The 16,132-nt window shown below is 37.8% G+C and overlaps 1 protein-coding gene across 1 annotated transcript in view; it reads left to right on the top strand.

Moving 5' to 3' along the window:
• Necab1 (N-terminal EF-hand calcium binding protein 1) overlaps window positions 1-16,132 on the top strand; it is a 150,113-nt gene that overhangs the window by 21,249 nt on the left and 112,732 nt on the right. The window contains exon 3 of the mRNA XM_076924129.1: window positions 7,666-7,774. Within this exon, the coding sequence (XP_076780244.1) occupies window positions 7,666-7,774 (109 nt within the window). The remainder of the gene's footprint in view (window positions 1-7,665; window positions 7,775-16,132) is intronic.

A 16,132-nucleotide genomic window follows, 5' to 3' on the forward strand; every position in this document is an offset into this window, starting at 1 on the left:
ACACTTGTTATCTCAGTTTACTTTTTTAATATTCTCAGAACAACTCTAAAATATTTTTATATGATAAATAAATTTCCTGGTAAAGTATCTAAATATTTTGTACCTTTCTTAATTTGCTTTCTGTTGCTATGATTAAAAAACCAAAAGCGACTTGGGAGAAAGAGTGCCTTGATATCACACATCCAAGTTATAGTCTATCTTTGAGAAAAGTCAGACAGGAAATAAAGTATGAACAGAGGCAACAACCATGGAGAAATACTGTTTATTGGCTTACTTCCTCTCTTGTTCTCTGCTAGCTTTCCTATATAGTCCAGGCCTACCTGCATAGGGATGAAACCGCCCAGAGTGGGCTTGTCCTTCCTGTGTCAATCATGTCAAGACAATTCCCTCACAGACATGTGCACAGACTAATCTGTTGGAGTCAGTTTCTCAGCTGAGGTTTCCTCTGCTCAGATGGTACACAAGTAGATGATAAAAGCCAGTCAGGATATTAACTATTCAGTGAAGAAGCAGGATCTATCTGCATAGGCACGTGGGCCCTCCATAGATCTGACAGCAGCTTTAAAGGCTGGCTTCCAGGAATGTCCCAGGAGATGTGCTGTGACTGTGTCAGCCATCTTACCTTCTTATGTTTTCCAGAGTTTTTCTCTACCTGAAAAGGATAAGAAGAAAAAAACATTATATGAAGTTTTTTTTTATAATGAATACATTCAATAAAATATGGAGTGAAAAGTTCTTGAGGGCTAGGAGATACCTCTGTTGATAGGGTGCTTGCCTTGTATCTTAATTTCTTTTACATTGCTGTGAAACACTCTAAAAGCAGCTTATGGGAAGAAAGGGTTATATTTCTTAAATTTCCAGGTCACAGTTTAACTTTGAGGGGAGTCAGGGTGGGGACTCAAGGCAGAAATATGAGGCAGAAACCATCAAAATGCTGTTTACTGGATAGCTCTTTGGCTTGGTCCCATCTTCATGACTACCTAACTTTTACCCACCAACCATCCCCTCCCATCCCTAACCTTTCTCATCCCCATCCCCTCCTGTCCCCATCCCATCCCATGCTCATCCCCTTTATCCCCCCCATTCCCCATCCCTTCCAACCGCATCCCCTCCGACCCCATCCCCTCTCATCCCCCATCCACTCACACTCCCCTACTCCCTCCAACCCATTCCACCACTGCAGCCTTTTTGTCTTAACTCAGTAAGTACTTTTTGAGGAAAAAATAGAAAATAAGAATTTAAAATGACATGAATGGTCTTTGCTTATTATGCTCTGTTAAATTTGCTCGCCCATTACTTAAAACTTACTGTGCGCTAGGTCCTGTATGAAGAATTTTCTCAGTTAATCCTCATTATGCTCAAGCATTTATAAAAGTTTGGAACTTAACTTTTCCTCTTCTGAAGGCTGTTCTGGGATCTTTGCTTTTCCACTTCTGTCATTCTCCCTGGGAAGACTGACTCATATCTGGGACCCCCCAGTCACTTTGTGTTGAAAACTCCTAAATACATATCTCAGGCTTCCATGACTGTTGGTCTTTCTAGAACTATACGAGCCTTTCACTGACTAGATGCCTCTATGCCATCCACATGTTCCTTTAAATTTATGGCAGAAGATAGCTTTGGACCTCGCCTATTCTAGTGGACCAGTCTCTCCATGAATAGCAGCATTACACCTGTCTCTTTCTTTGTCCTGGAAATTACATATCGCCACTGAGTTATTTCTTTCCTTGCCCACTGCTTTAAATGATCTCCCTTTTATATTCTTTCTCTTTCCTAAACAGATTAAAACCCTCTATATTTCTCTGTTTTCACTGTGACCACCAAAGTCGTGTCCCCTTTGATTTTTGCCTCGAGTTGCTAAGCATCCTATGGAACCTCCTCCCCTGTGGTACACCTCAATGCTCCACTCTGTTTACTGCAACCATATCTGGCTTTCAAACGTATGCAGTGGTTCTCTACTGCTCTTTGCATGACTTTTATAACTCTCATACATAATATAAATGAAGAGAAATAAGAATATTTATATTTCCCTAAAGGAATAATAAACACAAAACTTTTTAAATCTAACAAAATATTTTAAAAAGGAAGAAAAGCGAGAATTGGGGCTTCACAGTATATAGATTTTATAGTGTTTTGCTTCTTTTGGGTATGTGACTATAACATCTACTTAATAACACAAAGATAAGTTCAAATGCAACAATATATAAAAGTAGGGACACTTTTTTTAAGTCTGTGTTCTTAGCAACACTCTATTGTCTTCCATTCAAAAACATTAATAAAATCTGGAATATAAGGCCAAAATAATTATAAACTGAGACATAATTCTCCCTCTGTACAAGGTGGCTGAAGAGACAGAGAGGGGAGAGTTAACCAAAATGAAGGGTGGGGATGAAAAAGCCTATGTCCAGTATATGTAGACAGAGATCCAATATGTCTAAATAAAGCTGTTCTTAAAAACAATACACTAAACAGAAGCCTCAGTGCCAGATGTGGGACATCTTCATAGGACTTGTTGGTCAGGACAACCCCCAGAGTCCTCAAAAACAATGCAGACTTTTGCTTTTCTGCCTGGTCGAACACTAAAACTAGATGCTAAAATCCTATTGTTGACAATATCACATGCCATGGCTGCAAGGAATTGGAGAATTGAGGTTCTGGCTAGCTTTCAATGTATCAGAAAGTGCCAGTAGGATTCTATGGAGAAAGACATCAACAGTCTTACTTACTCAGGAATGAACAACATGAACTACCACACAAACCTGCCAGGCAATGTGTGCTTCCATGTGCAGTGGTGGCAGACCATTGTAGAGGTAACCAGATACTCTTGCCTTAGATATGAGCCTTGCTTCCCAGGAGGATCCTGTGCCTGGTGCTGTAAGGCATGCTAAAAGTCTATGTAATTGCACATTGCTATGCCTGTAGATCAGTGCCTTGCTCATCCCTCATGGGATGGAGAAGCTTCTTCTTACAGGAGATGGGAATTAAGATGGAGACCCACAGTTGGACAATATGCAGAGCATGAGAGAGTTTGGAGCTCAGTCCTAAAGATGTCTTCATCAAAACCTCACTCCTGCTTTCATGGCTCTGGGAGATACGAGGAAAGGAGACAAAGATAAAGAGGTGACAGATAACAGAAAACGTGTCAAAAAAAAAAAAAAAAAGAAAAGAAAAGAAACCGTGTCTTCTAGACACAAGACGATTGATGCACATGAACTCACAGACACTGTGGCAGCATATACTAGACCTGAATAGCCTCAAGTCAGATGGGGTCCTAGCACTGAGGAGAAAGTAGACATGGGGTCATACCTCTAGCCAAGAAGTTATTTGCTAACAATTTCCTTTGCCAATGGCACAGGGAAAATCAGTTTTTCCCAGTGGAATGTCACTAAGGTGGGCCCCATGCCCAGAAGCAGTTGGTCAACACACACACAGAGAAAGAGAGAGAGAGAGAGAGAGAGAGACAGAGAGACAGAGACAGAGACAGAGACAGAGACAGAGACACAGAGAGAGACAGAAAGAGAGACAGAGAGAGAGACAGAGAGAGACAGTGTTTTGTGGTCTTTTTATTTTGTTTTTGATATCTTTATATTTTACTTGTTTTTTATTTCATTTTCTGGGAGAGGAAGAGACAGAGAGGGAGAGAGAGAGAGAGAGAGAAAGAGAGAGAGAGAGAGAGAGGGTTGTGTGGGTAGGGGTAAGGAAACTTGGGGAAAAGTTGGAGGAGGAAGAAGAATGATCAAAATATATTGTATGAAAAAAAAAACTTCAGTAAATAAGAAGAGTATATTTTAGAAGTTTGCAGACCATAAGAGGGAAATTACTACTGATGAATAGCTGAATATTATTCTAAATATCTCTAAATATCTGTTTTTTTTTTTTTTAGACAAAGGCTACTCACATACTAAAATTTGTAAGGCTCCAGGGACAGTGTAGAAGAAGGGATTTAAAAAGAATGTAAAAACTAAAAGATAGGGAGAAGGCAGCAAAATGTCACACTCTAGACCCAGGACTGACAGTATGGCCATAACTCCAAATTGGTGAGATTGCCCGCACTTGGCTTTCACAAGACTGTTCCAACTGTCAGTCATGAACCAGGGAGAGGCTTAAGGGCTGTACACCTTACTGCTGAATTGTGGGCCCTAGATAGCCACTGTCTTTAGTTGTGTAACCACCAGCATACTCACCAGACTCCAATGGATAGTTCCAATGCCGAAGTCACACAGATGGCCCAGGCCACACCCAGAGGGACACACAAAAAAAGAAGACATGAATGTGGGAAAGAGATTACCCAGGAAAAGGGGGTATGACAGGAAAGATGAAAGATGAAGAGAGAAAGAGGTGGGATGGTAGGAAGGAGAATAATCAGAATTATATATATGAAGTTGACAAAACCAAATTTAATTTAAAAATAAAATAAATAAGGCTGAGAAGGTCAAATGTCCAGGACAAACTGTAATGAAGCACAAAATTCTAAAAAAAAAAAAAAAAAAGAAAGAAAGAAAGAAAAGAAAAAATGTTAAAAAGCCTGTGTGTGTTCCCAGTTAAAATTAAGTTTTTCCTTGGCAGAAAGCGGCCTCAGAAATCATGCCTATTTTGTGAGCCGATTTTAAGCCAAGTTCTCATTGTTTTGATCCATTTCAAAAGAAGGTTCAGCAGGAATACTGAAGTTGAAATAAACTATATTAATAAAAATACAATTGCCATATTAATACTGAATCACACAAGGGGGTTTTTTCAGCCTTCCCCTGAAGCTTTTGTTAACATTTTAGCACTAATCTAGAACTACTCAAACGGAATTCTTTGCAGTTGCCTGTTTTACAATGCGGCAGCCTGTCATGTAGACTTTCAAGAAGCCTGCATGTGATAAAAACAGCTTTTCAACACATACTCTCCACCCTTCGAGCCAGGACTGCAATTTAATGCTTACTTTCTCCTATTAGATATTATTTTTTGCCAATAGGAGTTTGTGTGTGTGTGTGTGTGTGTGTGTGTGTGTGTGTGTGTGTGTGTGTGTTTTAAAATCAGGGCACTTTCTAGCCAAAGCTTTTATTTTATGGCATGAGCATTGTTACTTGAACTCTTTCCCCCTAATTATAAAGCAGCATACAGAGGCCCTGCCCAACCCACAGGAAGCACAGGCAACCACAGTTCAAAGGCCTGGTTCAACTCACCAAAGAAATAGGAAAAGTTTCACTGTCGGACACATCATATAGTCAGCACGTAAGGTCATATTTATTGCACAACAAAGCAGCAGTGAAGAAAACAGTGTGTTCATTTCTAGTTTTTTCTCTTTAATTAGTTAGTTAGTTTGTTTTATAAGCAAGGCCTTACTTTGTAACCTTGGAATCTAGATTCTTCTGCCTTAACCGCCTGAGCGGTGGCATTGTAGGTATGTGCCACTACACTTGACTCTAGAACTAATCTATGGACAATTTTCTTCTCCTGCTGGTTTATTCATTTCCTTTTCACAATAAGAAGATGCACATTCAGCTATACCGTAGGCTATATGGGGCTAAACGTTCATAACTTACCCGAAAAACAAGCAGGAACTAGACAATAGGAAAGGTGGAGAATTGATGTTCTCCCTGCAGGGAGCCACTCTGGGTTGCACCGCAGCGAGCGCCTGGTCCAGGACATCACTCAGGTCAGGAAACGCTTGTACGGTTGATCCAGATCTCGAGTTTTATCATCTGCTCTGGTAACTGGTAGCAAGAATTAAGTGGAAACTTGGTGTATTGTGCCTGTTAAATTAAAAGGAAAATGAAATGAAAATTCACATCTCTCAAGCATCTGTATTTCACAAACCAGGATCTTTAAAAATATCCCAGCCCAAAGATTCCCGCCCCCTGCCCCTACCACACATATGTAGCAGACAGACAGCTCAGATTCATGGCTGCCCTGTCTGGCCTCAGTAGGAAAGGATGTGCCTAATCTGTTGGAGACTTGATGTGCCAGGGTAGGGGATACCCAGTGGTGGTCCTACCCTCTCAGAGGAAAGGGGAAGAGGGGAGGGAGGGAGGGACTCGGTGAGGGGTAAACTGAGAGGCAGAGCAGGTTTAGGATGTAAACAAATTAATGAATTAATTATTATAAAAAATAATAATTAAAAAATACCCCAGCCCTTAAGTCTTTACCTGAAGAATTAAATAATACAGGTCTGCTTTTTTCCTCTTCTCTTCCCTTCCCTTCCCTTCCCTTCCCTTCCCTTCCCTTCCCCTTCCCTTCCCTTTCCCTTCCCTTCCCTTCCCTTCCCTTCTCTTCTCATCTGACTCATACATAGTATCTTTTTTAAATTTTTTATTAATCATTCTAGTCATTTACATCTCAAATGATATTCAGGTTACCCCCCTCCACCAACCCCCCATTCCCATGATATCACACTTCCTGGTTACCCCTCTACCACACATACACACAAGCCCATCCCAAACCTCCTGGGTTTAATGCAAGTAGAAGCTGTCTAAATTGTTTTAAAAAAAAAAATCCTTTTTTGCCAACCCACTCTGAGATCTTTGTGCCATTCTGATACTTGGGCAGCACTCTGGAGTCAGCATTTAAACAGTCCATGGGGCAGTCTGGGGACATCTGTTGAAAGCATTCTAAATAATCTTGATAGTCTAGTCTAGTCCTATTAAATTATACTTTTACTCAACGATAGGATTCTATTCAGTATTGTCGTGAGGACTTTTGTCATCCCAGGGAAATTCTTTCTCAGCTCAGAGCTCCCCATATTATAAATGCAAAGGCTTATTCCATCACTTTTAGTCATTTGGCAGCCTCTCTGGAAAACCTGACAAATGAGTCTACACCAGAAAAGGATGCCTCCTCTCCCTTAAGGGCCCTTCGTTCCTTCCGATTTGTTGCTTCTGTGCCCTGAACAGATATTTAGCATGTTGGTAATGTGGGTTTTTTTTTTTTTCTATCTATGCTTATCCGGAGCTTTTCTTTCAAAGTGAGGTGTAAATGATTATCCCTGCCCCTTATTCTTTGAAATGAAAATAATCTATTACCTTATTCACCTGTCTCTTATTGAATTTTACTGATCCCAGCTGTGCAAAGATACCTATGTTATATCTCTACACCTTATCCTTTATTCGACTCTGATTGTGTATCACTATTGTGTTTCAAATAAGAAACGTGTTTGGCTGTAAAAGCAGTCACTAGTTGAATGAATACAACAAGGAGTATAGTTTGGTGAATTATAATAACTCATATTCCTTGTGTAAATATTCAATCAAAGCCCACTTGTTAGGATCTTGTATTTATCTTGTGGTCTGCTACAAGATGGGTAGGTTTGGTATCATGAAAGCAAAATGTCTGCTTGGCCCTTTGTGTGGCTGTGTGGCTTTTGTTTCTATAGCTAGGTAAACATTTCCTTAAGTCTTACATTTGTCGTGGCAAAAAAATACCGAAACCAAAATCAACCAAAAATACTCAAAACCAGGAAGACGTACATCACTGCATGCATTGGTGTACTATGTCCAAAAGAGATAGTAAATTGGTCTTTTATTAACACTTCAAAGGTTTCTTTCTTGCTTTCTTTTTTAATGTATGTGTGTCGTGCACAACTAAACAAGCACAGACGACAGGACTAAGTTTTAAAAATCAAAAGTGGACGGTGCTCATGGTTGGAGTGATTTGCTTCTCTTCTGTTTGTTCTTATTTCAGACGACGGGAAATTGTCCTTTGAAGAATTTAAAGCGTATTTTTCAGATGGAGTTCTCAGCGGAGCAGAACTGCACGAGCTCTTCCACACCATTGACACACACAACACCAAGTAAGGGGTTTCTCATCAGTGGACTCTGGAGATGAGGTGGACAGAGTGGGAACGAGTCACTCATGAACTGGGAGGGGGAAGAGCCTTTCTGTGAGGCTTAATTCTGAAATATTCTTTCCTAAAGACGCAAGTGCTTTTAAGGTCTTCAATATCTTTAAAAATAATCTATATTATTTTGGAATGGTATCCTCTTTATAGAATATAAAACAAAAAGGACATGATAAATAATTTTAGTCTGTCATTACTAAATAAGTAAAATGTTACCGTTCATATTTGGTATTATCTAAACTTCCTTTGTTTAAAAAACATCCACTGGATATTATTGTATTGGTACGTTAAAGTGAAATTATTGCAGTTTTAAACACAAATTCCTGCTACCTGAGAGCTACAAGCGAGGCAGGGCACAGAACAGCCTTGAAGAGTTGGCACATGGGTGATTATCTTCATGTACTTGGCAAGTGGATACCTTTTGTGAAAATAAGAGAATATTTGTGAAGATACTGTTCATATCCCCTCCCTACGCTGAAAAGATAAGATAATGAGGACTTTAGGATCTATATCAACAGAGATGCACTGCTTGTTTATGGTTACTGAACCGTAGTCACAATTATAGAATTCTAATATGAAAGAATGTGGGCTCTCACATGCCTGGAGATCCACTACTAACTACTGTCTGAACAATCACCATCTGCTTTAAGCAAAGCACTGATGTGCTTTCAGGCAATAAGGTAGTCTTCTAAGACAATACTCTGGGGGCTCTACCTATGAAAAGACACTTGTTGAGGCTAACTATTTAAAAACTTCTAAGATTGAGTTCACTTTACCCAAGTGGTTGAAATATTTTTTCAAGCAATCAGTAAGGTTCTAGAGTTCAACAAGACTTTAAATTGCCTTGCCAATGCCTTCTCTTTTGTTGTCAGAAATCGTATTCGACTCGGTAACTGATAATTTCAGTATACTATCAAAAATCCTGTGACTGATGTATTCATAGAACACTTAAGAATCACAAAGAATGGCTTTTTAGGTCAAGCAAGGCAGGTCAGGTTCTGATCATAGGAACGGAGATATGATAAGAAAGTAGAAACTGCTTAGGTAAAATGTGCAGGAAAGTGGAGAGAACATTCCAGTCAAGGAAAAGCATGGGGAAAGTTCTGGATTCATGAGGAGAATAGGGGTCTCTTCTGTTTGATAAGGTGCCAGCTATCCAGCTTAAAGAGGAGGGGAATCACAGAGCAAAGGATGGTCTGGATAAGAGATCACTTATTCTGAGTTTTAAAAGTACTTCAACTTTGTGCAAGGCAAGGCGATCTAGTCAAGAGCTCTAGAAATGTTCTGTGAGGAAGCAGCTAAAATGGAAGATGGAGGAAGACTGCAGATATTAACTAAACTAAATGGATACGGAAAAACGAACATTTATGCACAGAGGGAAGACATTGGAAGAAAGGATACAGAGGAGGCAGAGGGTCTTTTTGTGAGTTGGGTATTCTGTTCGAAGCTGGCATGCAAACACGCCATCAAGCATGCTGTTTACTTCCTCCTTACTATGTTAAGCTTTTTAAAACATCTAGATTTAGAATATTTATTGAGATTTCTAGTTCGAGAATTTGGTGTCCTGAATATTTTTTCAATGAATACTTACTAAAATTAAGGAGAAACTTTTCACTTGACTTTATTGGTTTGACTTGCCATTTTGTTTACATAGGTTTGTTTTACTTTGGATACACTTAAGATTACTTAGTACTCAGAACAAGGATGTACAATGATTTATTCAAGCCTAAAGAGTGTGTATTGCTGTGGTTGTTATCATGTGCATCAGCAACAACAGTGAGTTTCTGGCATAACTATACTCAATTTAAAATTAAAATATTACTTGGAGACCTCTGAATTATATTCATGAAATTCCTCCTTAAAACAGGTTGACAATGTCAAGCTTTGATCTTTTACAAAGATTAATTCAAGCTTTGACATAGAAATTCCAGAGCTTTATTTTAAGCTTTTTTTAAAAAAAAAAATCCCTTTATCTTGCATGATCCAAGTTTGTACTATGTACGCCAATTATTTTTTTCTGTTCTACTCCACTTTCTCAGGGCATATGCTATCACCCCCAAACACTAATACTGCCCAATACATCAAGCCACTTCAATTTAATCAGGAGCACAGCCTGGCTCACAAGAACCTCATTAATATTGTGGGGCAAAACCAAGCAAATTGACTATCTCTCTATTCATAACAGCTTCCTGGTTCTTGGCTCTCTCAAATGTCTGATGGCTGAGTATTTACTTTGTCCTAAGAAGTAGTCATTTATAGAAATTTAATTATAGGGTATTTCTATAATACAGTATAATTAAGGTATAGTAATTATCAAAATTAGATAAAATTCTTATATAAAAGGAATACCCTAGTTGAGAAATTTTTAAATTCATTTCAAGCTGACCTATGAATTACTAACCCTAGCTTGTAAGGAAAGTATCTTACGATCACTGGTCAGCTATACAGCATGAGCTTGAGCTCAATACTCAGAAAAATATCATTCTAAGGTGAATCCTATGCAGCATTCTGCTTGTCTGATGCCATGTTAGACCAAAGTATGCCGAATTATTTCCACTCTCCATAACTTTGTAAAATTAATATCTTACATTTATAGCTTTTTTCATTATGTTCGAACACTCAGAATGTTTTTCTTTCTGGATTATTGTTGCAAGAAGTGATTCATGAAGTATGGAAAAATATACTTGAATGATATGGTCTGACAGAAGAGAAGATGGTGAACTTGAAAAGCATGTTAACATAGGAACATAGGGCATTATTGAGCTATGTCTTAAAGTAACTGTGAACAAACTAATATTTCAAAACAAATTGAAAGTTTCATATCTCTCTTACTAAAAATTTCATAATTTCAACCTTCAGGTTAACTATCTACACTCATGGCAGATATGCGTAATCTTTCTTTAAGAAAATAAAAAAATGTTAATCACCCCAGTGATTTCCAGTAAGCCTTCTTTATTGCAACCTCTAAGGTCTCAGGAAATATTTTCTAGATACATATTTTGTTTTTCACTTCAAGACAGTGAGACATATTCAGAAAAAATACTAATGGTGCTAAATATTAAGTATAAGGAAAAAATAAAAACTGAATCTATAGTTAAGTGCTCTTAAATGAGGCCATCATACCTGTTGGGGGGATAGAATTACAAAGATTAACATTGTTCAGTCAGAAAGAAACTTTCATAGCTCACAGAAAAGTATTTTCACTCATAGAAAGCCAAGCATAGCTACATTTTGCAACTAATTAGACAAAACCAAGAAAGTTTAGCAGAAATCCTTGAGGCATTAGTCCTAGCAGAAGCACGGAAGAGTCACTAGAGCCTTAAAAGCAGTTCTGGCAGGTAACTGCACTCAGGAGCTCCAGATTGGTCGACCAAAAGGTAGACCAGATGGGAGTTTGGCTCATGAGCAGAAAAGTGAACATACAGAAAAGTAACCCAAGGCTTTTGGAGGGGGGATATGATGAGAAAGTCAGAGAGAAGATTCTTTGTTCCAGACTAAAATAGTTTTTTGGATGCTGAGCACTGATATTTCAACCCTGTGCCTTGTTAACTCAATGACACTCACCACAGCGACAGAAATATCACCAACTACTAAAAATGAGGTAGCTCTGAAATTGCAAAACATTTTTTTCAACAATAAAGTGATTTTTTCCCTAATATCCACATAGTCTGCTCCTTAAGGCCATCCAAAATATGAATATTTTATGACACATCTTTTCAACATTTGAAAGCAGCTTTCATGTACTCGTGATGAGATTAAAATCCCATAATAATTAGAGAGTAATTATACCAAAAGTATTTGTTTCGGATGACAGAGTTGGTTCCTTTTGAAATAAAAGAAGTTGCTTATCCTATATTTATGCATGACAGTTTTCCTGAAAGTATGATGAGTTGGTTGGTCTTCTTTGAGTTTTTCATCAAAATTTAAGGAGACATATAATGTATGAGAGAGAAAATAAAGAAGGTAGGATCAGTATCATGCAGGAAGCACTAGGCAGTCCAAGGGTCCATGCAACATAGCTGTGCATGGCATTCTGAATAGAAAGTTATAGCCATTCTAGCCATGAGCCAAAATAGATCTCCTTATTAGCACAGCTCATCCCACTTCAACTGGATCAGTGGATGTAGGAAGTAAACTTAGCACTTCACAAATTTAGTACTTCAATAATTAAGTTCCAGAGTTAAGACTTGGCCTTTAGGAGCCTGGAAGAATGACATTCATGACTTAAAGTGGCAACAGACCACAAGCATCAAAAAAACAGTTCTGAAGAGCTTCATTTCTATGCATGGCTATAGAAACTAGTCAAACGGTTGATCCTTTGTCCAAACCAAAAGTATTCTGCTTTGAAACAGCAATGTATGTAAGCTGCCTTTAAGAGATTAAGGAATTGGAATGTTTTAAATGAAAGGTGATAGAGGATTCTGAAAGCTGACAGAAACAAGGGGAAATTAGCTTTCTGAACAGATATTCCTCAATATCTCCTTTGCTCAACTTGGAAAAAGATCACAGTAAGGAAAATGATACTATAAAAAGAAGGACATTGTTGGTTGTGAGTGACAGAACTCTAAATTAAGATGATTAATGAAATTCTAACCTTACTCATGTGTCAGATGAACCCAGAGGTGACTAAGTGTGTGGAATCCAGGTACTGCATGGTGGTGCTAGAACTCCTTGTGGTTTCATGTTTTGTCTTCCTTCTTCTCTAGCAGCGCTTTTTCAGAAGGAGGCTAGAAGCCAGCCTGGAAAACTATTAGAGAGACTAAAGGTTTTGTACCAACAGCTACAACAAAATCCTGTTTTGGATCATTATCCTATTTTGATATCATGGCATCTTTGAACAGTTTGCCAGGAGAAAGAGAATGTTAACTGAAACCCAGATGCTGCATCAGAATAGAGGATAGATTCTGAGCAGTTGTAGCGTGAGTTTCCTACAAATCAGAGAAATGCTTACATGGCCTCAGAAATCTTTACTATCTCATAATCTAGAGAAATAGAACCACCCCCCCCCCTTTGAAGAGGAAAAAGAGGTCAGACGAAGTTAAATTCTAGAAAATTTTGAGAGTGGGTTCAGCATTAAAATCAGAAGTTACTTATAGTAGAAAAGCCTTAAAGTCAAGAAAATCTTTATGATCTAACAAGCATTCTGGTCCACTGAAGTATCATGGCACTGCCCTCCTCACTAGCCTCTGTACCCTGGACTTCTCATCCATTTGACTGTCCAGTACTTTCTTATGCTATTTTCAAAACCAGGCTTATCATCCTCTCCTTTGTGCCTTGAGGTCTGTTCTGAACTCTGTTATTTAGAATGACTGCCATGATTTAGATATAGCAATACCTAGTGTTATTCATTTAGTCCTCTATTATCTCTGTAGAGATAAAAAGTAACTTATATTTGCCAGCTATAAGTGTCTTTTCAGAGGTTAAATACACTCACTCTTTCTAGGTTTTTTTTTTTTTTTTTTTTCTGAATAAACGGCTAGCTGGTTCTAGCTCAAACTCCTCTTCAAGCTGACTTGAATTCAAACTGGCTTCTCTAGGCTTCTGATCGAATTACTCTGCTTGGAGAACTTGATTCTGAACTCTGAACTCCACTGCATTGCCTGAACTCAACTGAACTGCACTCACTGAACTGCAATTTTCTGACTTACTCAATGCTCTTCTAAAATAGCCTCTCTTTCCTATCTCTTCTTATGAGAGTTGGGCGTATCTATCTGACTCATTCTGTCAAATCTTTCTCTGATTTGTCACTTTGTCTGCCCCTCAATTATACGGCACTCTTTTTAGACGGCTGCTTCATAATATAAACTAATTTTATCTTCATGTTTAGGAATAAAAGTGTGTACTAAGTACAAGTGTGTATTTCAACAAGAGGGATTAAAGGTGTGTTATTCCAGCAGGATTACACAGACCAAAAGGTCTTTGAATATGATATCCGCCAGAGCAGCCATGTTGCTAGATTAAAAATTCCTATACAGTAGATATCAAAATGTTCTTGAATTTCATGCCAGTTCAATTACCTGAGAATTTAGAGAGTAGAGAGACGTGTGTGCATGGCTGAGAGAAACACTACCATTACATCCTTTTGCCTCGCAAGTCTAAGAAACGAAAGTAATGAGTCACTTTAATTTTCTATCAAATATCCAGGTATTTGTTCTGTTTGTTTCAGATCTAACCACATAGCAACACATTTCTTTATTATTCATCTGTTTTTAAGATGTGTTTTCATTTCTATCATTATTTAAGCCTATTTGTGTACTTGGAGCAGCATTTTTCTATTTTCTCTAACTCAGAAAGATAAAGAAAAATAAAGATATGCATTTTGAGAATTGGTTTGAAAACTAATCTTCTTCTTGTGAAAAGTATTTTATCAGCAGCATCATGATTTTTTTTTTTTCCAAACCAAGTGTCTTCACAGCCTGTAATGTGCATAGGGACTGAGGTATCTCTAATCTACATGGAAGAGTGTGAAAATATCAGCCAAATTCACTTTACAGTAAAAAAGATTATCATACCTTTAAAAAGATTAAATACCTACATATTTAATGAAGATAATTTTAAAGGAAATTTTATGTGAAAATGAGTGTATCTTTAGTTATAATTTAAGAAATAAATTGGCTCCAATTTTCTCTGATAAAGATGTTAGTGAAGTCAAATTATGTTCAAGGCAGCACCTTATTTTTTTTTCTAAAAAAAAAAAATTCTAATCGGATATATGGGATTAATAAGTGAATAAAGAGATGAAGTTAGAAACATTCTACCACACTTATTTGTATCATGTTGTTTAATTTCCACAGAAACATTTAAGAACGGTTACAGCATGCAGTTAATCACTGACAGAGAATTAAGATTGCCAAAAGTTGCTTAAAAAGCTTGTACAGAGGCATGGGACTTCCCACAGGTCTACTTAAAACACAAGTAACCCTTTCCATGGCATGCCATCCTCAAGAAACAATTGTATTTTTAGCTGTTTTGTATATCAGAAATCAAAGTATTTCAAGGCCTTTCTAAAAGTCACTTCAAAGTGTTTTTGTTCTGATGAAAAGATGGCTGGTTCCCCAGCCTTAAAAATATATTGGATGTATAGTATAGAAGCAATTATTTTAATTGCTGCCTTTATCTTTTCTTTTATGACTACTGTGTGGGTTTTTGCAGTGTGGGAGTTGTACATTGTCAAAGTATTCTTGTTTCCCTGTGGACATTAATTCCATTCTTCTCACAGTTTCCTCTTCATACCTGGAAGTCAGCTTCTACTTTTAGCCTCCTCGCCGCCCTCCTTCGCTCACTCTGCCTTACTTCATTTCCTCATTGTTCTTTGGAATGTCAGAGTTCTGCTGTTTTCTTAAATCATCTGTTACCAGAGGCTGCAATTTCAAAGGATTTTAGTATCTTCATATTACCTTCTGGTTCTCATCCATTCCTCCCCATGAGGAACTTGAACTTTCTGTTAGCCTTAAGTGAACTCACTCTCTGAGAAGAGGAAAAGCCATAGTGCAGTTGCTAATGGTGTAATGAACTCAATTACTACTCAAAGTTTTCAATTGTAAATTATTTATTCATATAAATGTAGTCTTTCTAACATTACTATTAACCACCAAAGGCATGAAGTAAATTCAGTAAAAGTGAAACAACAGTCTCTTTAAAGTACATTGTACTCACCTCTTGGACTGTTCTTCCCACATACCCAATGCACCAACAAATTTGCCCTTAAATTTTTTTTACCACTACAATCATCTCAGTACAAGGTTTCCATCTTTATAAATGTATTATTCTCACAAATTGTTATTTAGGGAGATATTTAAAAAAAAAACCCAAATCATTATTTTTGAAGAGAAAGAACATCTATTGAAAATATTGTCCCCAGCTGTCTGTCTCCCTAAATGCAAATATCCAAGGTTATGTAATGAGTCAGTGAGAACTTTGGGAGGTGATTCAGTCATGAGTCCACTTGAACAGAATGAGGGCCTTTATAAGAACTATCTGAGGGAGCTTGCTACTCCTTCAAATCTGCTGGTGTATTGATCTTGGACTTCAAAGCCTCAAGAACTAGGATATAAATTTCTGTCATTCCTTAATTACTTGGCCCAAGATATTCTTTAGATCCCAGCAAAGGAATAAGTCATCCATGATTAAGAGACTAAAATAGCATGATTGTTGTAAATGAACGTGAAGCAATACAGAAAATCTCAGGACAGGAGCATAGAACAGCTGCGACCCTGTCACTTTGACATAATCATAGTGATGTCTGCTTAACATGGCTTCTAGTTACATATTCAAGTTCAATGATGGAAAACTTCTTTCATCTTTCCGTCT

Source organism: Arvicanthis niloticus, chromosome 25 (genome assembly GCF_011762505.2).
Source record: "Arvicanthis niloticus isolate mArvNil1 chromosome 25, mArvNil1.pat.X, whole genome shotgun sequence".
In the NCBI taxonomy this organism is placed as follows: domain Eukaryota; kingdom Metazoa; phylum Chordata; class Mammalia; order Rodentia; family Muridae; genus Arvicanthis; species Arvicanthis niloticus.